Consider the following 26,794-nt stretch of genomic DNA (forward strand, 5'->3'; position numbering starts at 1 on the left):
CCGACATTTCGGAATGGTTACCGCCACCCGACACAAATTCGAAAGGAAGACAGCATGCGTAGCCGCGAAGAGAAAGCAGTGGAACCTATAGACGAAAGTTCGTCCTTACGTATAGACCGTGCTGCACGCAACTTGGGCTTCCGATCGGCCCGGGGCCGAGCTAGACCTGATTTTTGCTGGGTGTGGTTCCCGGTTTGCCCTTGCGGATCACGTCCAGTCCCTCCTACGCAAGGCTTTGTCCCCGCGCCCTTTGGGCTCGGGCCGCTTGCTTTTTTTTTTTTTTCGAAGTTCCGCGTGCGCTTGGCATTATCCCCTAACAGTCCGCACGCCCCGATGACGTTGTGATTGCCCGTCGCCGCTCCTCAGTCGTGCATTAGCGTTAGCCAGCTCACTTTTGTACCTCTCCCGTCTATTTTTTTTCTTTCAATTTCTTTTTATTTAATTTTTTTTCGCCATTCTCGTTCGAGCTTCGCTCGGCTACAACGATGGCCGCGTTTCGACGCAACCGGTGTAGAGAGACGTGTGGCGATCTTTCTTGAAACTTCGATGCTCATTAGGGGAGCCCGTGCAGTTAATTTGGAGAAGAGTCTGTAGCCCAACAAGGCTTTTTGTATCGTATAAGACTATTTGGGTTTCATTAAATATTCTGTATCCAAATCTCCCCTCTATATATTTTCTGGATTCGTGACGTTACTTGTCTCATTACAGTATGTTCTATTATTAGTGTTGTCATGATTACTTGAAAGGTACAAGCGCCGTTGCCGTTATCTGAGAGGTGGGGGGGGGGGGGGGCTAAGTTGTGCCTGTCATTTTTATTTTCAGCAAACGAAAATATGCCACGCCACGCCGACGTAAAGGCATTAAGGCTTCTCTGCGACAATTGTGTGTGTGTGTGTGTGTGTGTGTGTGTGTGTGTGTGTGTGTGCGTGTGTGTGTGTGTGTGCGTGTGTGTGTGTGACATTCTAGTACATAGTGAAATTGGAAAACTCCGGGCGGAAGGAAGGGTGCTTTGACTTCTCTTTTTATTCTACCAATCAATCAGTCAACCAGCAATCACTAGGTAGTTACAGTGAGCTACGATTTAAAAAAAAAAACGAAAACTATGAAATGTTTTATCAGACAAGACTGGTTTAATGCTCCAGTGAGTAGTGTCGAGTATTTAAAAAAATAGAACCTCGCTTGACGATTGGGCTTGCACAGGACGACGCAAAGAACATCGTGACTTCGCAGTATAGTATGCCGAGTGATATGGGCCTCCCAACCTCGGCTAGAGGGCGCTGCGCTGCGCACGCTTCGCCGCCTTTCTAGCAAAAGCTGGACGCTCGGTACACCGCTCCTGCCTTTCTGCTTCCGCTATCAGCACGTTCACGCGCTCTGCACGCGCTGTTATCTTCGCCCTCCACGTGCAGTGTCGCGTGTGACTTGCTCCGAAGGTTTAAAAAGATTATAAGAACGTTTTCACGGTGTGAATTTTGTCAGAACCGAGAGCGATTCATTGACAACCATTGCGGGACCAAGCAGGTCAAACAAGATGTCTTTGAGCGACTGCTTTGTTAATGTCGATGGTGAACAGCTGCATTTCTATGACGTTAAAAGTGAGATGACGGCGCGAAGTCTATATGTGTGTTACCAGTAAAGTGCGAATTTGCTGCGGCATTCGTGTCTTAGATCGTGGCGTGAGCCACCGCCCGATCTAAAGGGCACAGCCGGATACATCCATTCATACATCCATTCTGTCTTCCCGGGCCAGCTCGTATCTGCGTAACGTTTCATCTAATGTTATTGACTGACGATCAGCGTCGCTGCATTCCACCGCCAGACGCGCTCCTCTCTCTACGTGGTCCCTCGGAAACGAAAGGCCGCGACGTAAAGACAGGTGTGTACAGCTTCTCCGGGGGGAGCACGTATAATTAAGGAAGAAGCGAAGGTCAACTCGGTATGCGTTCTGCCTTCTTCCGATTGTTGGGAGCGAGGACAAAGCCAGGCACTTCGCCGAAACCGTAGGTTTGCGCCGCCGAGGTTGGTTGTTTCGTCGGGCTATTGAGTGATGCCGCCAACGCTGTTATTCCGATGCGTACGTACTACGTTCAACGGTGCCCCTAATGATCGAAAAGAGTTTGCGTACGCGCTTCGTTGCTTGGCCTTTTTCCGCCTCTTCATGAACACTGCCGCCGACTGGCTGCCCAGACAAGATGGCGGCCCTGGCAGCTACAAAGCGTGAAAAATCCTCTACAACGCATGTCTCGCTGGATACAACATTTGGACAGACCAAATTGTCTCCTTGTTTGGACTTCCGCCGATGAAGGTTCTGTCTTATCGCGAACGACCTTGTAAATGTAGAAAGCGGTGATTTGCAGCCGAATGGTGAGGCTCTCAGGTGCCTGAATTGTTTTGGACTGCTCCAGGATTGGTCATGTTGGTGTCAGATATATACACGCTGCGCTGATGACAGCTGCCGGCTGACGCTTAGGGTACATGTGTTTTCGTGCGGCCACCTCACTGCAAGCGCAACAGGATGAGGGGACAGACGGCGGTTGTGGTCTGACCCTTACATATTCTGAGCACGACCGTTAGATCGCTTGAACGCATCGGGAAGCTGCGAGGTGCCGTAATGGGCCATCTTGTATGAAAAGCGTGCCCTGTTAACGTTGTCACGCGAAACCATTCGTCGAAACATGAGAGTCGTTTGTTGCTGCCCATTGAGTTAGTTTTATGCACTGCGGTGAAGCCCACAAGGTTGCTGAAACGGCAGTGTTCAGGTAAATCCGATAGTCTGTGTATGCTCGGGCCTGATTCACTTACCCATTAGAAACACAGGTATCACTTTGCCTCGAAATTTCTGGCATTGTCACACATGTAGACGGCGCGTAGTCGTGAGTACAACATGCGCGCGCACATGCGTACAACGCCTACTCTATTTTTGAATTCGAATGGCGCATTCGGAGCAGGCGTTCTCCTTTTGGAGCAAGTCTGTTCCAATGCCAGAGTGAAGGTGGGAGTCAAGCGTTCTCGTGAGATGGTAGGAATGAATTCAGAGTGGTTGTTACTCCGCGGAGCAGGAAATGTTGGTCTGCCAAAATCAGTGCAGTGGACAGGAACTGACGTACTCCCTTTAACACGTTTGCCTGCTTGCGGACGCCGCCGGTGTCGCGTGCTTTGACAGTAACGGCGAACAACGTGGGTTACTGGGCATCATGCGGCATTGCTTCCGATGCTCGACAGCGACGGCTTCTAGTCAGACGGTGACTCTGAAAACTGCCGTGCACGACAGTGGGATGAGCGGAATGGATTAACTATAGACGCGAGGTATATTCTGGGCAACCCGAGCACTTTCGTTTCCTCCTTGCTCCCATGCTTCCTCCGCGCGCCTACTTCCGGTGGCGCGCAGATCGTTTCTAGTCGCGGATTTGGATGCGTTGCTATGCCAGAGCTGAGTGCTCGCTCGCCGAGTTCATTAGCTGTTCCGACTCTGCCTTTGGAGTTGAACGTAAGGTAGGTTCCTAGAGGAGGCATCGGTGCCGCACTCACCGTGTACAGGTGGAAACAAGGTGTTGGGGATCCGTCGATCGATCGATTCTTTTCCGAACGTGCCCACGTGCGTGTGTTTTGTGTGTCGGCACTGGTTCGTGCGTGCGGCGCGTGGCACAGGCTGGAGCAGGAAACAGCCTCGCGCCGCGTAGTAGTACGTGCGACCTTGGCGAGGCTCTCCTCGTCTTCTCGGCACCGCTGTTTGTCGGCAGGCCGGAAAAAGGGTGCCGGTGTGCCGTAGTTGGCGGCGGTGCGTGCATACTGCAGTGTGCGTGCGTGTTCCGCGCGTGTTTATGCGTGATGCCGCGTCTGCGGGCACGCCTGCAGTCCTCTTATGCACGGCCGCTGGATCGAAGCGCACAAGTGTCTCATGCAACTGTGGTTGTATGCATGCACTGTTACTTACCAACATCGTGTGAAGGGGCGGGCACCAGTGTTTCATGAGTACGGCATGACTTGATTCAAGACAGCATTGGTAGCATATATATTTTTTAGCTAGGACGACTATAGGACTTCCGCATGCAGTTCTTTATTGAATTTTACTAGTTGCAACCTCAGGGCGCATGAAGGCGGTGGAGGAGTGTGGATACTATTAGCGAAAACGCACTGAAAAATAGAACGCTAAAATGCAAAAATTAGAATACTTGTTGAAACAATAGTTTATTTGAGGCGCAATATATAATCGGTTAGTGCAATGCTCAAAGCTGGCGAGTCCTCAATGCAGCTATGATGGAGGGGAGATGACGATTCTATTTTGTACATTTCATTGGAAGAAAAACATTTGAGGGCACCACTTCAGTGCGGCAGAGAGCAGGGAAAACGGAGAAAAAAAGTGGGCGTTCGTAACTAAGAGGGAGCATATGTTCGAGAAAAACTCTGGAATGGTTTATTACATGGTGCATGAAAAACTCGCGGAACGTGATAGCTAGGGAAGTGTGTTATTATGAACTGATTATATTCGCATCTTTCACGAAAAGCTCTTTGTTTTCTGTTTTGTTGAAACGCGTACGACTATTCTTGGCCATCTACAATTCGTGCGTTCATTCAGCCGACAGTGATGACAACGCGTAGTGTTTCATGGCGTAAAGGCGAGTGAGTACGAAAGAACGCCACTAAATTCTGCATTATGAGAGGAATTGAGGCTGTCGTTGATACTGCAGCCATCAGTCAGAGAGCATGCATAAATCAACAACTTTCGGAAGAGTATTTTCTTGGATTATAAACATCCATATGTCGTGCACTTGTCATACGCACTCGCAAACGGCTGTTTGTCAGTCTCCCAGCGGATGCCCTTGAGGTGTTAATATTATTATTATTATTATTATTATTATTATTATTATTATTATTATTATTATTATTATTATTACACAAAATCAAGAGAACATATAACATATTTATACAAAATCAAGAGAACATATAAATTTGCAGTACCTCACGAAATTTGGCCGGATCTCTCAAAGAAACAATTTCATCCGGAAGGCTATTCCAAACTGCGATGCCGCGTGGCAATGCAGAATTATTGAATGACTGTGTGTTGCCGAAGATGCGTCTGAAACTGAGATGATTCATTGCACGTAGCGGTGCCATGAATGTTTGCTCCTCCTAATGAAAGCCCATCTCTGCTGTTAGGTCGACCGGAAGCTGAACTCGGCATGATGACGAATCGCGTTTATTGTATAGCGTGCTTCGTTCCGTGGAATTTCCGCTCGCAGCATCGCTGTCTGTTTTATTACCGCGGTGCAGTGCATCGCCGCTCATTATATACATTTTTCTGATGGCAGTCGAGTCTAAACACAGACACCGCGAAAATTCAGGACGGCGCGCCTCGAAATTCAAGCCCCGCTGAGAAAATGTTTCGAGTGCTCAGGTTTTTCAAAAGCTCCTCAAGCACGAATCACTTCGTTCAGCTGTCGTATATGAGCGTGAAAGCTGGCGTTTTATATGCATGTGTACGTTTCATATATATATATATATATATATATATATATATATATATATATATATATATATATATATATATATATATATATATATATATATATATATATACACCGTCACGTACGGCCGTGCTCGAACGCGTGTGCTTAAACGCTTATCTTATCCTTTTCTGGTTCTCTTCGCTCACAAGTTCAAGCGCTTTTAAGGTTTATTCGGATTGAAGGTGTTTTTATGGCTTAGTCGGCAAGTTTGCTTGAATGGTGGGCTCTTTGCTGTATTCATGCTGTATTCATGACATGATGGTTTATTCATTAGGACCATTAAGCATTTAAGGTATAATTTCGCTTAACAAAGTACTAACTGTACACTTGAGCTGGTTATCCTATCGATCCTTTCCTTTGGTCGCCTCTTTCTCTTTCTTTACCTCTCTCTCTCTCTATCTATTACATTTAGCTTAACAATAATTTAATATAGCGTTGATGTCTACCGGGTCATTGATTAAGTGGTTGGTTATTTGGTTGATTGACGAGTCTCAGCATCATTGACTCCAAGAGGGAGCTTGTGAACACCCACGCTGTGATCAAGTTGGCATCATGGGACCGCCAGACTTGGAATTACGGTCACTTATGACCACCACGGGGATAAAATGGTAAAGCGTCTGCGCAAGGTCTTGGTTCGATTCCTAGTGCCGCCGGGGACCCACCAGTTTTGCTTGTTGGTAGAAGCGTACCCTATATTAGGTGCTCAATGGTTTGTGAGTACTTATATTGAAGAGTGTCCACACCTTACTAATCATCATCAACGCCTTCTCTCTCCTTTTTTTTTACACCCCCTTTCTTCTACTAACAGAGCAGGCCAGAAAATGGGTTCAGGCAGATCTCTCAGCTTTTCTGCCACAATAAACATTTCTCTCTCTCTCTCTCTGTTCACGCTGTAGTGAAGAAGAGTGGCCTCAGTGGCAAATGCTCTGCGCCTCGGTGGCATCACCGTCGACCTTAGCTCTTGGTTTCTGCGCTAGGGCGAACGCTGCAGATCGCTGCATAGGAGGAGCGAAACTTCTTGTGGCCCGGAGGTGTGCTGCTACCTTATTTCTGGTTACCGTGGATCAGAATCAGTCTATCCGTATTGGAAGTGTTGACTATGTAGTTCATCATTTTCTTCTGGTATATACGAGCTGTAGTAATCGCCATGATTGTTACACTAGCTCTGCCGCTTTTACCTCGCGAGAGTGCATTAAAAATAACCTTTCTACGGTCGTAACATACGTCATTTCATGTCGATAACACGTAGTAGTTATGCAAGATTCTGGCTGCATACAGAATGTTTGCATTGAGAATTGCTATGTACAAATATAAGTTGATACTTTTTGCAGTATAGGACTTTTTTTTTTGGCTGAGTCTCCCACTTTTTTTTTTTTTCGTAGGTGCTTGTGAAGTCGTTGTATATGGATTGTTGTTACCTCTATATACGATGTAGCTGATGGTGTCTGGTGTATTGCAGAGTGCATGTACTTTACTGTATGTGCTGTGTGAGAAAGAGAGATAGAAAACAACTTGACTTTTAAAAAAAAAGAAGTAAACAAACTTTATTTCTGGTTGAGAGGTATATTGTGCGTAGGGAAGTATAATTATAAGGCTGAATCGTGCCGGGTGTCGGCGTAGTATGACGACCTCACCTCTTTTAAGCTAATAGAAGTGTGGTTGTGGTGGTTGTTACCGCCAATTCCTGTAACTCTTAGTGATATTTGTGTGCTTTGTGCCCTTTTGTCTCGGTCTGGCGGGGTAGATGACGTGCTGATGGTGTTGCCCGGCGTACACGTTCTGGGGCGGCGGCGCGAGTCGCTTGGTGCCCCGCCGCGGATTCCAGGATCGGAGTCCGAACAAAGTGCGTGTCAAAATCTCTATTTGCACGTCAGGCGAACAAACTTGAAAAAAGAATACATAAAAAAACTTCATTGAAGCGTTTTCCGACACCCTTACGCTAGAAGTTGAGTGCAGTGCACTCACTGAATGCCAAGTTGTGTCGTGAGCCGTAAGAATTTTGCTTATTCATTAAACTCGCCTCTTCGAAGCCCACGTCTGCCTGTCCCAACCGTAATCTTACTAGTACTCTTTATTATTAGTGTATACCTACATGCATATCGCCTCTTGGGAGACACTAATCCTCCCCCCCCCCCCCTTTCTCCCTTCCTCTGGCTGTGGAATGAAGGTGGCACTTCTGCAGCATACCTCGCGGCCACTTTCGCATGGCCACTGTCTAAGAGATGGCTACACGACAATATCGGCTAACATAAGGTTGAATTATTACTATCGTAGGAAGGGAAACCTTGGCGTATACCTGCCTATGGAGAACATGCTTTGAACTATGGGTTTTCCAGTGTAAAAGCGCGCCTCTGTTACGCGTGAATGCACCGTGCTTTTGGGGTGTTAGGTCAAGTTCGACGAGCCATGTATACGCGTGAATTACACTTCAGGAGAACGTATTGTACACCGCTCCTTTCCCTCACCCTCCGTAATTTTTTTTTGAGTGGTGGAATGCCTCTCTATGCATGCTGTGGTCGCAAGGGAATTGTAAGACACAGCCCGCTATGATTTTAGCCTTGGCGACCGGCCCCGTACCCCGTCCTCATCGGCGCGCAGGTTTATTTTAATAATTTCAAGACATTTGCAGATGTAAACTAGTGACCATCTCGCCGCCTTTCGTTTTTTTTTCTCTTTATTTGCATTGGTTTATGCGTTGCTTGAGTCTAAAAATTAATTCTTAACTATCTATCAGTAGCCACGCAAAAGCAGCAAGGCTGTGAATTCCTCGTTAGCAATAGATGCACTGTCTGATCGCCGCTTTATACGATTGCCGAACCTAACCTTGTGGTGGACGCGAAAAAAAATTATAACACGTATTATTATTATGATCGCTACTGTTTGCGTCAGCACTTGGATTTTACGTTCGTTCCAACGCACGTTAAGCAAGTTGCTCGTTGATTATTAATTATTTAGGTGAAAGTGTGATAGGCGTCATCAAACGCGACAATTCCGCGTCGTAATAAGTACATGACATTAGCATGAGTGATGCAGGAAATCATCACGGCCTGGCCAAACCATACGATGTCGTCACGAAGACGCAGGTTGCCGAAATTTGTGACGTGGCATCGTTTCTTTGGTTGCTTTCTTGGAGGCAGTGTTTGTTCGAGTCTCCGTAGTTCCCGTACATCAGGCGTAACCTTTACTGAATAACGTAGAAAATGAAGGCTGATTTTCGTCATATTAATGATCACTGCCGAAGCAGCAACGCCACACTGCTTCAGCGGTCATGGTCGCGCTGGCGAGGTTTTTACACGAGCAGCAGTTATCGCAAGGTACGCGGTGCCTATACCAATGTTTTTTGTGCGCCCTTGTGTGTATTCAGCCGTAACGCTGGCACCGCACGGCAGGTGGCTGCGCCCTTTGTTGACGTGCGGCACGGCTGCCCTGGGAATCGCCTAGCGGGAAACAATTTCGGGATGCGTTTGAAGAAAAATAATTCAGCTATAGGGTAGCTGGTTGTTCCGGAGTATGTACCATGTGTCAGTTTGCGTCCCCGTTGCTTTCGCAACTCACGCCAACAACGACGACGACGGCAATGACAGCGTTCATATGCTTATTAATGTTTTAACACTTCGCGCGATGTTTTAAGCAGTACTTTCATAGAAGCGGGAAGTTCGGTTGTTCTGGATTACAGCTCCGCCACCAACTGCCAAATCTTGAAAGAGAAGACGGCCTATAGAGGTTTTCCCATTATTTGCCAGAACTTTAATTCCGAAGCAAATTCAGGATGATGACGTACATGCTCGAGGCACTGCCACCATTGATATCTGGCCGGAGTGCATGGGAAATCGATGGACCTGCTTACAGCTACAAATGTAGCCTAAATTTGCCCTGCGAAGTAAAAGAAGCACTTTACTGCATCGCATACTCATCGTAACGACTGACTTTTCGTCTCTTGGAGGAGACTAACTACAAGGAGGCATTATTTAGTGAAGTGAAGCTTTGGGCTTGTTGGTTTTGAGAAAGAGAAAATGTTTTTTTTTTTCACGCGGGTATGCCGTGGTAAAATTAAAAACACGGGCAAATGAAGCATTGTTTTCCAGACATTATTTTCCAGACAAGAAATATTCTGGACTTTTTTTTTATTCTTGGCAATTGTGGGAACGTCGATTTCTTGTCGTTTTTACCCCGTGCTCTGCTATACTCAATGGCGCGAATTCGATTCTCGGTGACGGCGGCCGTGGCCGAATTTTGAAAGGGAGTCGGTAAAATGCAAAAAAAAAAAGCAGTGTGTTTAGATTTACGGCCACTACAAGGAACTCTATGGAGGTGGTCGAAGTTTCTCCGAAATCCCTCACTCTACGGCGTGGTTTTCTCGCGTAAGACGCCATGTTATTGTAATCTCATTATTTTCCCACTGGCTCAAGACGTGCAGTTTCGCAGGCTTTTCGTTCTACTTAACATTTTCAGAAATTTGCGGACAACCCGTGGATATTGAAGCGCGCATTGGTTTTCCACAATTAATAACGCTGCGGTTACATGCTAAAATTTGTCGTTTCGTGCAGACTAAATTTTTTACCTGTATCAGCACTATATAGACGACTTTATTTTCGACAGAAGGACCCCGCATTATTGGACGGTCAAACGAATGTTTTTCTACACTATTTGTATGCTATTAACGAGCTCAGGAAACGTTGAATGCTTCTATACGCAACCGCGTTTTCATGCGTATGCTTTCTATAGCATCGTTCGTTTGTTGTTGTTAACAATACTAAACGACGAAGTTAACGAAGTAACATGCATGGTGGCACCGAAGCCCATCCCTGAAATGATCTAATATATGTGGACTCGTGGCTGAAAGGGATATATGGGACCGCGGCTTGGCCGGTTCGTATACGTTATTTCCCACAAACACGTGGCTAAGCGGCTATATACACAGACAGGAAGCGACGGTTTGCACTTCTTTCCGCCACGCGTTGGTCTGGGCCTATATACCGCTGATTGTTTTTATCTACTGGGCAGTCGTCCGTACTAAGCCTTTTTCCACAGGAACTGGGGCTCTATAGTGATGTATGCATGCGTGCTCGCGCCGCACGAGTTCTATATAGACGAACGGGAAGCGCCTCGCTGCAGCGCTGTGGCAACGTCTGCTGCACGCCCCGAAACGATAAACGGATTACGCCAGCATTGCAACCTTCCTTCGCGCTGGCGCAGCGCTTTATTAGGTCTCGTTGCGGCCTTCTCTGTTTTTCTCTGTATCGCTGCGGTGTAAACGGTGACCTTGATAGTGCTGCCCCCCCGAAGAGAAAGCGCGGCTTCCTCTTGCTGCTGCTGCGATGCACGGCGCTCATGCAGCGGTATATGCAAGTAGTCGGTCACGTCACATGACAGTGCGTACAGATACTGCTTGCGTTGCCTTTTCTGTGTAATGCGTCCTTGGCGCGGGGCACTGCGACGAGACTTAGTAGCGCTTTTCCTTTGTTTTTTTTTTTTTACGTAATCACTATAGCGTGGAGAGCAGGAAACAGGAAACGGTAATATAATAGTATAGAATGGATGTTTAAGGTGCTGCGTAAATTGTGAGAAGAGACAAAAAAGAAAGCTGCTTACCACATTGTTAACCAGTCTAGAAAAAAACTAGTATGCTGCCCTACACTGGGGAGAGGGTTGGAGGAGCATCAGAGTCGGAGAAGGAGAGAAATAGGGGAAGAGTAAACGCACGCAGTCACGCTTCTCCTATAGCTCTTGGTCTATAACTGCCAGTGCAAGGCTTCTGACTTCATTAATCCCAGCCACGTCTATTACCTTCATCCGTGATTACTTCTGAGAACTATAATTTAAATTTATTTCCATCATTGGTCGTTGGTCAAGACGAGCGTGAACGAAGGAGATGTGTTGTAATGTCTCTTTGCTATACCGCAGTTGCCACAAAGACGCGAAACAGAAGCGGTTATTGCAAAGAACATCAGTGACCTCGTATTCTCACTTGGCGAACAAGGGAGGAAAACCGTTATTGTATATCCCAGCTTCACGAGCAACTATGCCGACGCAGAGAGCTATACAGATGCTGTCGGGTTTGACTACACTCCTATTGCTCGCGCATGCTCAGCGACCGCCGAAATATAGCAGCGCACCGCTTTCGTTTTCGCCTGTTTGAGCCGCGGAATTCTCGCAGGGTCATATATTTCCGGAATCTGCCCCCCTTTTGTGTTAAACTGGGCCTAATTTCGGCGTGTTGCCTTGCCATCGTCACAAAGTCGGATTCGTTTTCATGCAGCACACTGCGCTCGACCATTTCTTCCATGTACTTCACACGACTAAAATTATTCCCCAGCAAACGTTGCGGGCGTTAGCGTTCATGATCAGTTCCACAGTGCAATAGCTAAAATTTGCTACTCGGGCTCCTTTGTGCGTATACCACTCCCACATCTATAGTATCTCTGCCCCTGAAGGGTGTAATAAATTAAGTGCATTAACGATGCCACTCGTATTCATCTCACTATAAGCAGACGACGTTATATAGTCTTCGGGCACCCCGCGCCATCTGTGAACTAGTCGAGCAGCCAGCTTCGTCGACCGCTTCCGGCACTCGGCGCGCATTGGCGCTCGTGTCGCGAAGTAAGCTTGGCGTGAGGCTCGTGCGGTGGCGCCAGCTTTCCCCGATCGCAGCCTGACGGCGAGCGAAGGGATAGCGAACGTGTACTTGCGCGGCGCGCACATAAGGGCCAGGCACTGCGCCGTGCTCCCGACCGGGTTGCAGAAATTAGGTGCCTTTTCTCATCTTCTAACCACCACTACCACCACCATAAGGGCCCGTAGCGGCCGGTCGGTCTGTCGCCGTGCAGGCCTTGTGGAATGGGTCATTTAGAGCGCTCGGCACGGATCCTTTTGCTCCGCGAGCAGCTGGGATGCTGTTGGACGAGCGCGTGCCTACGCTTCACGAATACTTTAAGTATTCGCGAAGCTTTCGTCTGTGCTCTCATTTCGCTGTGGTCGCGCTTGTTGGAAGTTTTCACCTTGGTTCAGTTAATATCTGTCGTATATCATCATTCTATTTTATTACCCTGTTTTTTTATTTGTTTTCTTTTTTGCCTGCGTCATCAGAAATGCCTTACGGTTAAGCACTGTCGAAGTTTGGGCTTGTTGGTACGTACTGGCGGTGTGTCGTCCGTTTGTATCACCGTTCTTTCAGCTCTATTTTTCGCCGTCACTTACGGGTTAGTGATTGACTGATCGATTAGAAATGTTATTTCACCTCTCACTTATCCTATAGCTTGCCGCACCTTGCGTCGGTTCTTAGTTATTTTGATTGATTGATTGATTAATAGATTGGTTGATTGATATGAAGTATTTAAATTGATTGATTGATATGAAGTATTTTAAACGCGAAGCTGTTCGTCGAGCTTTTCGTACCCAAGCGTAATCGCAGTGAGCATTAATTGCCCACAGAAAGGGGATAAATTGCACTACGAATATGTGCCGCTCCTCCCACAACTCCCAGCTAGTCACCACTACGCTCACAACTGCTCACACCACTCCTCCCGCTCCACCCACCCACTTCATTCAGCCTCACTGCATTCGAGTCCGCTAACATAATTGGCGAAGCAAAGGTTTCTTCCGCGAAGCCACCAGCTTCATCGGTGTCGGCCAAGCATGAGTTAGCTCAAAGTTTTGTTTGCCTCCCACTTATCATCGTAGCTCAGTCGACTCATAGTATTCTGTACGTGCCTGCGTCTCTCTCTCTCTCTCTTTATATATCATCGAACGCGTAATTCGAAGGTCGTAGGTTCGATTCCTGCTTACAGTTGGTAATTTTTTCATCCACTTTTCTTTCTTCTTATTTACATTCCATTAATGTTAATAACTTCCCCTGTACATTCCTTGGCATTACTGTCTGTTATATCTCATATATATATATATATATATATATATATATATATATATATATATATATATATATATATATATATATATATATGTCTGTGTGTGTGTGTGTTTTACAGTGAGAGAGAGAGAGTAAGACAGCGAATAAGAAAGACATGAATAATAATTTAGGATAAATTTTTTAGTACTGAGCCGAAAGACATAAAAAAGAAGACAAAACAGAGGCAGGGAGTTTAACCAAGACCTACCGGAGTTGTAGTTAATGAAGGAAGTCGTGAGATTCTTTAGTATAGCAAGTCTTCTGCGTGGCGACTTTTTGTGTTTTCTTAGATGAGTTAGAAAACTATAACATCTTGTGGCTTTATTTCGTTCTTTTCTTCTTTTTTTTTTAAATTTACGCGAGTTAAAGTGCGATCCAATATGCCAGGCAAACGAGTGCCGAAATTGCTGCATCGATTTCTTGCCGCACAGTTATCCGTGGTCGTTCCTATTTGGGCGAATCGCTTAAGTTCTTCTCTAATGAAATATTTTAGCGCCGGAGCGTGCAGAGTAAGCAAAAAAAAAAAGAAAAAAAAGGGCTATAGCGATGAAGGAATCGGGACTGAATTATGCAAAAATGGTGCAGGGGAGGTAAAAAGGACGACAAAAAACTTTTTTCTTTGTATTTCCTTTTTTTTCTCACATGCGCGGGAATGCATGTACCCGAGGTATCGTGTATTATTGGAAGGCGCAGAAATGATTAGGAAAAATAAAAGAAAAAGAACAACTAGTTCGTATTCACCTGTTTTCTAGGACGGGGAGCTGTGGAAGGAAATTGTGAATTCCGTTGATATCCAGGCATGTAAAATGGAACAGAGTTCCGTTGTTAGGATTGGGCAGTGCAAATATCGTATCGCGTGCCGTTCCAGGCTTTGTCAATTTGTTGTCTCTGTCTTTTTGCTTATATCTCTCGGCACAAAGATTTAAATCTCGGCTATGTTCAAACAGTATGACAGAATTCTCAGAGTATATGGGTGTGGCATTGCCCCTACCCCCCCCCCCCCCCCCCCCTTTTTTTTTTTTTTTTAGTGGCCTCCTTGAGTATGCAAAGTCTGGAATCCGGCAGCACAAATTTAGCGTATTGCTCTTTTATTTATATTCATATGCACGCAAGGGGCAAAATGGTGGTGTCTACCTGTTGACCCGGCCCGTGCTTCAGTAATCTAAATAGCTAAGTGACCTGCTAAAAAAGGTTTTTTGGCCGGGATGAGGGAGGGGTTGTGGCATGTGGCTAGCTAACGGCGTTTCTCTACGTGTAGTTTGGTATGACAAGTACCTATTTTTTTATGCCATCGGTTTATAGATATATACGCCTGTCATTTTGCTGATTTTCTTTCTTGGGGGATCGAATTTTGGCGGCGGCGGCTGAATTTCAGATGGAGGTGAAAATGCTGTAGGCCCTTGTGCTCAGATTTGGGTGCACGTTAAAGAACCCCAGGTGGTCGAAATTTCCGGAGCCTTCCACTATGGTGTCTCTCATAACCATATGGTTGTTTTGGGACGTGACACCCCTGTCTATTGTCATCATGTAGTTGTTGTCCATCCGATGATTACTCGTAACGCAGTGCTGGTCGCCAGTTTTGATATGTTTAATGCAACGAATTACTATAGCTAATTATGAATAAATGTGTTTCCGTTCAAAATACGTAGTTGTTTAAGGATCATTAAAATTAAATCTAGGGTAGGGAGGCAGCTTGGCTGATTTCGCAGAGCATCACCCCTGTGCATGTACCCCCCACCATAGAGTTTCCTAATATACACCAGAGGGAACTCTGGCGCTAGTGTCTATGGGAGCTGCAACGCACGGCGCTTCAGCGAGCATGGGAATGATGGGTAGTACACACATTTGTCTAATTTTTGTACTTCTGGCCTGCTTTTGGCTCCGTGTGTGTTGGTGTGGTTTGGAGTTGTTTTTTCACGAAACAAAAAAAAAAAAGCAGCAAATGTTCAGCGGTTGCGCTTCACCACCTTCTTGTTTTAGACTTGCCTTTGTAAATCGGGTCACGAAGTTCAAAAGGGTGGAATCTTTCTTTTAAAACAAAATCGAAGCGCAGTAATAAACGGAGCCGCAAGTACGATTTACTGCCCGCAAGTACGAAGACTAGGCAAATCTGTCTCATACCCGTAATTCCCATGGTCGCTGAACGATCGCAGCGCCGGAGTCCCCTCTAGTTAATTTTAGGAAACTCTATGCCCCCCACCCCCAAGTGTTTTACCCTTTAATACCATATCTGTACGCTCTACCACCACATGTGTACCATCTAAGCCATAAGCGAATGCGCCCCCCCCCCCCTCCAGCGTCTATGTGGGGTCCTCATGCAGGTCTCGGTCTTTTGCGAAGCCGTTCCGCTACACGCAGCATATGCACCGGCCTCCATGGTAACCGAGGCAGTGTTATATCCCTGGCACTGTGCCAGGAGAAAAGAGGTTGTTCCGGCGCTCTTGTCGTCCCGGCATCACCGTTGCTATGGCTGTTCCTTGCGCCGTTTGCGACACGCGAAAATCAAATCTACGTTTCCATCTTCGCTCTGTGCAGCCACTATAACAAAGCGCCTGCGTCGGCGCTCCCGCATCGAAGATGTCGAAACCGAGAAGTGTACAACACCGCTGCAGCTCGGTCGTGTTTTGCCTTATTGGCTTAGCCCTTTCGCCGTAAGTCGTTGTTGCACTGATCAGATGCTGCGAAGAAACAGCAATAAGGAAACTTTTGCAACAGACCGGCTTCTCTCTCTCTCTCTCTCTCTCTCTCTTTATATATATATATATATATATATATATAAGGGAAAGAAGTGTATACCTAGGGGCTCGTTTTTCCGTGTTTTAACACAATATTAATGAGATCTAACAGACAGTAATGCCAAGGAATGTAAATAAGAAAAAAGAAAAGTGGATGAAAAAATAACCAGCCGTGAGCAGGAATCGAACCTACGACCTTCGAATAACGCGTTCGATGCTCTCTCTCTCTCTCTCTCTCTCTCTCTCTCTATATATATATATATATATATATATATATATATATATATATATATATATATATATATATTATATTGTGGTCATTCGTCTTCTTTGACAAAGAGTCGTACGCGAACAAGCAGCTGACAGGCAATTCGGATGGCGCCGACTGCAGGGGTTTTTAGTTAGCTTTCGTTTCGTCTGAAGATATTTACGCGTCGGGCCAATCCATTCTGGGCTCTTGCAGAACCTCCTCCTAATGTATTTAGACGCCACCAGGGCACTTCTCCAGGACGAAGTAAGTGCAACGTGCAAACGAGACACGCAATAGAATCAGCCAGAAGAAAACTGAACCGAATTATGGTTCGTCTCTTCATCTGTTGTTTGCCGCTTGAGAAAGCTAACGCACAATGAATCCGGGAAAAAAATTAGGGGAAGTAAAGCTGTTTTTGTGATTGAAACACCAACGTAGTAGAGAAAAAAAAGATACTTCCAAGTGGTCTAAAAAACCAAGCCGAAATGTTACCGACGGTCGGAGCTAAACCTCATTTCCTGATTCACTATTATGCGCGCTTGCGAATGTCAGACACGGTAATCCACTGTTGCAAGCGATGCGTTAATTCTGTACTGCGTATACCATATACTTTTACGTGCTGTGGGAGTTTTTTTTTTTTTTTCAGTTGATTCCTTGACAATTGTGTCGAGCCGCGTCTGGCCGAAGTACGCGGGAACTTGGAGACGACCTTGCGCGCTCTAATCACGAAATGAGCTTCGGCCGAACTTCCCGTAATGTCTTTCTTTGACCGATCGTCCGTGGCCCGAGCTGATGAAAGGTTTCGACATCTTTCCTCACTCATGTTCACTCACTCATGTTCTTGATTGGTTGCGCAAAGCGTCATGGGAGTGTGCGCTTCTGCGCAGCACTGTTATATCCGTACAGTGGCACACAGCCACAACCTGAAACAGGGAAATTTCTGCGTCGTTTTCGGTATACTAGAATGCCCCTTTTTTTGCTCTTCACGTGCGGCTTTTGTGAGTCTGAGTGGTTTGTATAGCTGCGGAAATGGGGATATTCGATGCCCTTATCACCTTGCTCCGAATGCAAGGGCTTTTTTGAAATGTCCCCATTTCGCTGGTTACGCGACGAAAACGAAAGTCTGTCTTAGTCGAATTTGTTTTGCTCACGGGACATGGAATTGAAGAAAGTAAAGTTGAGCTGAAATGGATTTTGGCGGTTCCTCTTGAAGTGCCCCCATGCAGCTTTTCGTTTTCCGAGTAAGAATGGCTACTGTACATCTTTGATTCACAGTGAGGCGTGGTTCTGCAACTAAACCGTTCTAACTTCAAACGTGTAACCCCACCCGTGTGACATTGCGTGCATTGCGCACTTCGAGGAAAACGAACGTTAACAAATCTTCTATCGACCGTGTCGAGGAAGCACTTGGAACCATCAATCATTTAAAATCATGTTTTCTTTTGTTATTTGTATTGTATTAGTCTGTCTATAGTGTCATTTAACCTTCCGATTTTCCGATCTTTTACTCGGACTTTTTTTTTTTTTTTGCATACAGTTCTCGAAAATTCTCGTCTTCGGTGGCATATATCACTTTTGGAGACCGCTCTAGAGATTTCTATATATACTTACTCGCGGAGTATCGTCGCCTTATGGAACTCGGAGAAATTGATCGTGGTGCGTCACCGAAGGTTGATCTGAAATCGCTAACGTAGAACGCAGCTAAATGTGCGCCATTCGAAAGGATGAGGTTTGAGTAGAAAGTCGTAAGCTAAACGTTATTCCAAAAAAATTAACTCCGAGAGGGTTTACGCCGAAAACTTAAATCTCACACCTCAGGTTCGCATTTGGTACCATTGAATTCGTTTCAGTCGATATGTCCATATCGAAGCTGCCGTTATTTATTTGCCAAACCCCAGCTGAAGCATTCTCAGCAGCAGTTTCTGTGAGACCCTCGGCTATATAAGATTGGTCGCGGCAAATTTTATGGAAGAATAAAGTGAATTGTAAGCTTATGGTGTTCTTTTTTTTTTCTTCGACAATCCACCGCTCCTTTCCAAGAAACACAGTGGCAATTCTGGAGATAAGTTAGATCATGCACATATTCCTCGGGGGCGTTATGCAAGATTGGTTGCTCTCGTTCCGAGTTTTCGGTGGGCGTGCAATACTTCGTCCTGAAACCTCTCACTGCGGTAATGCAAATGTTCTGACATACTAAACGGCCACTTCTTATTTATTAAGTTCTGTTTCGTTATTAACCCCACGCGAAACGGCGACTTGTGCACACGTGCCGCTCAGGTCGTCTCCGTTCTTCGAGGAGATGAAGGAAATGATGGAAAACGGTGCGCGGCGGAAAGCTAGCAGCCGAGGAAGGAATGTCGAAAGTGGGAGAAAGAGAATGGCGCAGCCGCGCAGCCGTGCAGAGCGGCACCGTCGTCAACTCCCTTTCGTGCAGCCGCGCGGAGGTTGGAGGGTCGCTCCGCGGACGGTGGCGCTCTGGGCGTGAGGAGCAGCATCGGCCGCAGTCGGCGTTCGCGCCTCGGTCGGTGCTGCCTGTCGCCGCGGGGCTGAGCGCGGCACGCCGGCCGGCTCCGTGTGCGTGTGTGTGTGTGTGTGTGTTGATCGCGTGTGCGTGCCATGTGGCCGGTGTGTCACGCGGGCTTCCCGAAGGCTCGTGCCCCCGCGAGAAGTGCCTTGGAGTAGCGCGCCGCCCAATTCGTCACCACGTTGCGACCCGAGCGCAGGGCCATGCGGACCCTGGCCAAGGAAGGCCGGCACCTCCCGCCCACGCTCGAGGAGCCGCCCCCCTCGCCAGCGGCCGATGAGCCGGCGCCATCGGTGCCCCCTCGATCGGTCAAGGCGCGCTCGCCCTTCAGCCGGCTCACGCTGCACGCGACGGACGCCGGCGCGGCGCTGTTCCGCCACAAGTCTCCCTCCAAGTCGCCCACCAGGTCACTCATGTCACCGCCGCCCAAGGGCAAACAGCAGCAGCAGTCCCAAACGGCCCAGCACAGGTCACGCCAACCGACGCAAGTAGAGAAACAGCAGCCGCAGCCGTCGTCGCATCGCGCGGAACAGCAACCGCCGCCAAACAGCAAGGGCGCCCACCATTCGGCCGCGTCGTTCGCCCGCGGGCTACGCTTCCAGCTCAAGCGTCGCAACACGTCGGCCTTCGCGGGACAGCTGCGACCGGACCCGGGCCCAGGTCGGTTCTTGCGCGCCGCATTTTGGTCGCTGCCGCGGAGTTCAATGCCCGCAGCGCCGTGGCGCGCTTTTGTATACAACGCCGCGGCGCGCTTTTTTTGATCAATGGTTCCGCGCGGCGAAGTTCGGCGCGTCAGGCATGGAAGCGCCGGCCCCAGAATCTTCGTGTACATTCCCTGCATGCTGTGATCATGGTGAACCTCATAGGTCCACGCTCGCTAAACCGGAACAGCGCCCTCGTGTATATCGTGTTGATTCCATTTCGTTATTTCTCCTCGTCTCTCCCTTGCACCTCATGTTCACTCGTAAGCATGTGGTGCCGTTTTTCCCCACGTTATACTTATTTGTTTGCTCCTCTCATTGAAGATGAACTCGGTGGTGCCGTCGTAAACAATTCACTCGTTTACGCGTTCCCCGGAATCGTCGTGTCTATCACACTGCTGCGGCCTGGGAGTATATCTCTCGTTGTATCTGATTCATGCAGCGGAACGTCGCTCTTTGCGAGGTTACGCCACTCGGTAGCATCTAAAGCACGGTCGCTTCACCGTGTCATTCCACTTTCATGATGTATGTGTTGGGGGTGCAAGAGAATTTTTAGGAACCGCATAGGACAGCTTCGTTATGCTGCAGGATGGCATAACTGTCCTCGGTCAGTCAGACAAGGGCACGCAGGAAGCTTAACAACAAACACATTCGGTTTGCTACCCTGTGCTAGGGCACGATGTGATAATGGGGCGAAAGTAGAGGTCAAATGAAGAGATCGCACTATCCACGGCACACACTTGGACGCGCAGATCAGATTTACTGGCTGTCTCTGAGAACTGTCTGTGGAGTTTTTAAAGTTCACTCAACTTTTTGGTTGCCGTCAGTGCCATTGATGGCCCGGGCATGACCGTGGTCCAACTCTTTGACTGCTGAAAGTCTTGTTGTCCTAGGGCCATTCTGCAGGAGCTAGTATCGCTGTGTGCCATATAAGTAGCCCAAAAGCATAGGACCTGTCCTGCGGTCTTTTTTTTTGTTGTTGTTCAGCAAGCGTCGGATATGTAAATGTGCCCGCCATTCTGAAATGAAATCGGTATGCATCTGCGTGAATGCTACCTACATTCATAGACATCGTGTCTTTTACGTTTTTTTAGGGCTCTATGTGTTTATAAAGGAAATGCCCGTTAATCTTGACGAAAGTGTGTGTTTTTTCCCCTAGGTGTTTTTCCGTTTGATGCCTTGTGTATAGGTAATCTTAGCTCTTTCGTTTTTCTTCACAGACAGAGTGCGAGCCTTTTTCAATTTCTGTTTTATTTATTCTCTCTCGTCGACGCGAGCGCGAACACTGGGACGGTATTCCCCCACCGGCTTGCCAAGACGCTTCCCGAGAAGCCTGCCTCGCTTGCTATTCTCGTAAACTGTACCATACCGGCATAAATAGCGCCTCGCTGAGCTGCGCTGTTTTTCGATCTCGCGACCTTTTGAAAGAGTGCGTCGTCAATTTTGTCGCATAGAGGGCTGCGTGCTGTTGAGCACGTGTATAGAGTTTTGCTTGTTTGCTTAAGTAAACATTAAGTGGAGCATAATCGCGGGCACGCCCAGCCGATCCAGCGTCTCTGCACCTCCCCCCACCCCTTCTTTATAACGTTCAGGAGACGTTGGCTCTCTTAAATGACAACTTCTTCTGAAGTCATTGCCACAGAAATTAAAACGCTTGATGTTTTGCTGAAGCGTTCTGTAGTCATGTAAAAATAATAACGAAAAACAGAAGCACTAAATCGAGCGACATGGACATACTAATGTTCAAAGTCCAGCCACATGGACTCGGAACATTTTGACACAAACGTACAGTCGTGAACAAATGAATGACAAAAAAACGCCGAAGTTAGCTTTCAGGAAATGCGGTTGGCGATGTTGAACACAGAGAGAGAAAGGACAAAAAAAAAAAAAAACAGGAGCTGGTTTGCTACCTTGCAAAGGGGTCGGAAAGCACAAGGTGGAGAGGGGCAGAGGTGTACATAACACGAACTGCCCAAGCGGAATGGTATGTCTTGCAATTCACTAAGTCGCATTTATATCGATGGGACGCAAGTAATCGTTGATTGAACACTAATTCGCGGTTACTTCTCATATTGCTCACGTCTATACGTGAAACCACGAACGAAAGAAAGTCGAGCCATAGTTAACGCGTACAATCAGCTTACGCTTCTTCGCGCTCTGTTTTCTTGATTGTATAGCACGCTGTGAGATGCTGCGGCAACTTATCAAGCACGAATGTTTGCACTGAAAGGCATATTCGCTGTACGTTTGTACGAATAGACTGATCGTCGGAAGGGCTGCCATGTTGTTTGCTTCTTGGCGCATTCGCCGTTACTATTTGTGGATCTTGAAAAAAACTTGCAATCGCTGCCATCTTGCTCAGGCATGCTGACACGACTGTAAGTTCCTGTCAACATGTTCAGAGTCCGTGAAATTGGAATTTCGTTTAAAGTTAACGTCCTTATGTCAGCAATTTCAGCATTTCGTTTCGGGTTTCGAGTCATCCCGCACGTCAGACATGCCTCCAGCAGCCCTCGCATATCGATATTGATCGAAAACATTTCATATGGGAGGCATACACGTTGACGGCTGCAAACTCATATCCGAAGTCGCTGGGCACTATGTGTGATCGATCCATGTCAACGTGAAAACATACAGCCTGGATCGCTGTCGCTCGTTGAGACTCAAATTCCTAAAAATATTGAAGAAGCACAATCTCACCGTAGTTTTTTTTTGTTATTTGTGACCTTCGCGATCGAAATCGCCCGTTATTATGTAAATTTTTCATGCAGCAATCAGTATATGTTTATTTATTTAGGAGAGCGGGAATCTGAACGGAAAACAATTCTCGTTGACTTCAAAATAACGCCGCTTGAACGAGCAGGCGAGTTACAAACTTTTAACCGAAGAATGCCGTTTCTTTAAGAACACAAAGGATATTTTTTTTTATTCCATAAGTACGTCTATACTTACGGCATCTCTCATTATATGCACGTTGTCTTATGTTCGTTTTGTTTACATATTACGCCGCTGACTCGTGATGAGGTTATCGCCTTTGCACTCCTATACTTATCCCGATGTCCTGGTGACGCATTTTTTCTTAAAGCGCCAAATTTATTTACACGTGCGACGCAGTTCTAGTCATGCATGATTGTTTGTTTGCCGGCCTGTATATGCCCGCGAACACGATCAAATACAGTAGTCGATGGCAATATGTCCGACAGTAATCAACAATTGAAACTGTGATTCTCGAATGGTCGTATGCTTGTATTTACTTATTGTACCTTCATTTGGCTTCAAGAATTCACGGGACACCAGTATTCTGGAATAGGGGAATTCATGAAAACAAACAAAAAAACCAGATGAATTCCAGCGAAGCCTCGGCTCCGCAACGAAAGTTTATGCGCACCTGTGACACACGGCGGGAGAACGCGTGTACGGTTTAAATTGCACGGGGTGAGGCTAAAGGAAAACACAAGCTGTCATTTGCCACGGTATACCTCGTGCCCAGCAAACGCTGTTGGTCAGTTGACTAGATGCTGGTGCGACAACACGCACTACAACGAATCGTGCCCGCTCGAGCAACGCTGCTGCGCCCGCCGCGTCGTCCTTCCCGGTCTGCGTGCACTGCCGATACCCGTAGCGGTACAGCAGCAGCAGCAGCAGCAGCTAGAAGCCACGCGCTTCGAAGTACGGGCACAGAGGGGGGACTCCCCACCGCAAGGGCGTGGGAGAAGGGCACCGTCACGGCGACGCTGCGCAGCCACCGCTGCCTTCGTTGTCGTCTCTAGCGCTGCTCCCTGCGACCGTGTGCACGCTTGAGCCTGATGGACGGCGTCGATCAAGCCTGTCGGGCCACGTCCGCTGCTGCGATCGCATACTGCTGTTGCTGCCGCCGGCGGTGGCCGTGTAGTGCAGCGGTATAGTATGCGTGTTAAGTAGTGTATGTGGATTCGCGTGGGCAGGGAGCAGCGGTTTCTCGCACCGAGACGTGTAACTATGAAGTCTTGTCTCTCGTTTCTCTCTCTTTTTTTTTTCTTTTGACGTTCGCGAGTGGTATGGATGAGCTTCGCATGCGATCGTGGCAAGCGGACCTCTGCTGCTGCGGTCGATTTTTTTTTCTCGGCTCTATAGAAGACGGCCTTGCGAGTGCCTTCTGGGATAAGGTAGTGTCCCGGCGCGAATCGCGTGAATGGGATGTAATAAACTGTCCACGAAGGAACATAACAGAAAAGGATACCCGGGAAAGCACCTGGTTGGCTATCGTATACGCTTTCAATGTGAGAAAGCGGAATACGATTACGAAAGATAAGGTCGCCGAATGCCCGGACGTGGCTGTAGCGGTGATTTGTCGAGACTCCATGCACTATAATTTATACGTGGAACGAAGCGAGTGACCAAGCAAAGCAGAAATTCGTTGAATTGGGGAGTAGAATTAGTCGTGAGGATTGAGTAACTGCAGGGTGATTCCGCGTAACATGAAACAAAGCGTGGCCGGTCGACCTCATAAATTTCTTTCAAAATTTTATATGTTGTTGCCTGGTGAGTGGAAAGAAGGGATCTGCAATTGCTTTTGCTAGAAAATTTTTTTGAATTTTTTTGAAGTACAGTAAATCAATAATAACGAAGAGGTGGAGTATCATTCTTACCTGCTCTTCTGTTTTTTTTCCCCTGAATTCGGCGATGAATTACACAAAATATAATAAAGCTACGTACCTCAAGTTTATTTAGCTCGAAATAGGCGTATTTGCGCTTATGCTCTATTATTTTTCTATTTTCTGCGTAGTGTAAATGTTCTTATTAAAAATCTCAAAATCGACCCACAGAACATTTTTTTTTTTTGCCTGCATTGCAGGTCTTCATTTAAAAAGGGCCTTTGACAGAGTGGTGAAAATTCCGAATTAATTTCTCAGCATGCTTATTCATAAAACTGCCGAAGTTTATAATAATAACACTTTTAAATAAAAAAAAAGATACGATCGAACTAACTTCTAGAAAACAGTACGCTAGAAAGACCTCTGACGATGATTTAATAAAAAAAGACATTTTGATGTTTTTTTGAAGCTTTCCTCACTTATTCATGGTCGGGGAACTTGAGCTTCAGACAGAAAATTTGCGACATTGACCGATCGCCTATGTTTACGCGCCCAGCACGTGCGGCGGTATATGCTGCCGCGCCCAAGTTAGATCAGTCACCTCGGGACGCCTTTGTTTAAATATACAAGACTCGCTTTTGTTCGCCTCTACTTTGGACACGCGAAAAGCGCAAACAATGCCTGCTATGTCTGCAATGTTTACATCGCGTGGCTGCTATGCGAGCAAAGGGCGGATAAAATAGCTATATGCTCCAATTCGCATGCGTGCAAGTTACCCCTGGCTGTAACGCAACCTATCCGTCTGAAGACACGAAAACATAGCTTTTTTTTTTTTTTTGCCCCGAAACGCGCCAGACATTTCGCGCTTGCTTGTTCAATTATCCAGCACTCATTGCCGCTCCCGTGACCAATTAATTTCCAATTAATTTTGAAATCGGGGTCCTCAGTGCAGCCGACAGCCATTTCACTGCTGCTTGCCTTTCCGGAAATTGAAGTATATTAGCGGACACGAAGTCCGATCTACAATTGCCTGTCTATCTTTGCGCAAGGCCATTATTTGACGGGCCGTAACTGCGAGCGAAACCGCATTATGCAAGATGTTTTTTTTAATTGATTGTGAAAGCTGATGTGCAAGAGAATAAGTGGGGAAAGTTTGAGAAATCTCGAAAATATTTTTTTTAATCATCGTCAGCAGTTTCCCTTGCATGCTTGTGAGGTTAGCGTGACGCATATTTTCATTGAAAAGTGTTAATAATTAAACTTGGGCAGTTTTATAAATAAGCATGCTGAAAAAGTAATGCGGAATTTTCATCACTCTGTCGTGGGCCGGTATTGAATTAATGACCTACAAAGTAGGCAAATAAAAAAATGTTTTCTGGGTTTATTTTGAGAGTTATTTCGAGATTTTTATAGAAAGTTGTACTTTGCGCAAAGAATAATAAAATAATTGAACGCAAGTGCAAATACGCCTATAGCTAAACAAATTTGAAGTACGTACATTTAATATATTCTGTGCAATAAAGAAAAAAAAAAACAGCAGAGCATGTAAACGTGGCACTCCACCTCTTCATTATTTATTTACTGTGCTTCGAAAAACTTTTTCCGGCCACATCGATTGCAATTCTATTTTTTCCCACTCATCAGGCAACCGTATATGAAAATTTCAAAGACATTTAAGACGTGCATCAGCCATGCTTTGCTCGAGCTACACGTGGACTCATCCTACAGCGTTCTGCTTCTGCGCGTGATGTCGTACAGGTTCAATTTACGGCCTTCGTGGTGCACAGGACGGTGCATATGAACATTCGTGTATACCTATATTTCGCTCATTCTTTGTATGCCAAGAAACTGCACGTCGTCCAACTCTGTGTGCAGCTCCGTGTTACGGCGCTTTTCGGAGCACATGTGTTGCTCCGTGACGATTTATTTACACTTATTTATGGATGGATGGATATGGCTGTACCCTTTAGATCGGGCGGTGGCTAGCGCCACCAAGCCGTAATATCTAATGAACCAAAAACTATATTTATTTTTTCCTTAAAATAGAGTTTGAGGATTCGTACTTTGCAGTGAAGAGTTTAATTTTCACTCGTGTCTTGACTTTAGCCACCAATCAGATAACCTCCTTCTGGTTAAGTCTACCCGCTTAAAGTTTATTTTGCCCTCCCGGTCCCTAAACCCCAGTGCTTTGAAAAACTCTGCGCCATCATCCTGAACTATGGGGTGAAGCCCTTTACAGAGCATTATCAAGTGTTCGGCAGTTTCTTCTTCCTCTCCACACGCACTGCATACTGTGTCTACCCCTTCGTATTTGGCCCGATATGTCTTGGTTCGCAGTACTCCCGTTCTGGCCTCAAACAGTAGAGAACTACCCCGAGTATTATCATAGATCCTTTCCTTGGCAATTTCCTGCTTAAACGTTCGATAGATCTCTAGTGCGGACTTCTTTATCATGCCCATTCTCCACATGTCAGTCTCCGTTTCCTCCACTTTCTTCTTAACCGATAGTTCTTTTTTTTATACTTATACCTACAGCGCCCTCTGGGGGCATTGTTGCAGGGGGGTTTACAAATTCAAAGTACATTTGAATCAGTGGG

The 26,794-nt window shown here is 46.6% G+C and overlaps 1 protein-coding gene across 11 annotated transcripts in view; it reads left to right on the forward strand.

The window, feature by feature from the left end:
* Positions 1-26,794, forward strand: part of LOC119188214 (5'-AMP-activated protein kinase subunit gamma-1-like) — a 383,279-nt gene that overhangs the window by 233,818 nt on the left and 122,667 nt on the right. For 8 of the 11 annotated variants that reach the window (XM_075895085.1, XM_075895099.1, XM_075895073.1 and 5 more), the window contains exon 5: positions 7,252-7,350. The exons of 2 other annotated variants lie outside the window; for them this stretch is intronic. In XM_075895085.1, coding sequence (XP_075751200.1) covers positions 7,252-7,350 — 99 coding nt within the window. Of the gene's footprint in view, positions 1-7,251; positions 7,351-18,918; positions 19,583-26,794 lie in introns of those variants that run through there. One more of the 11 variants, XM_075895102.1, reaches the window with a different exon arrangement.

The sequence above is a fragment of the Rhipicephalus microplus genome, chromosome 1 (genome assembly GCF_043290135.1).
Source record: "Rhipicephalus microplus isolate Deutch F79 chromosome 1, USDA_Rmic, whole genome shotgun sequence".
Taxonomy (NCBI): domain Eukaryota; kingdom Metazoa; phylum Arthropoda; class Arachnida; order Ixodida; family Ixodidae; genus Rhipicephalus; species Rhipicephalus microplus.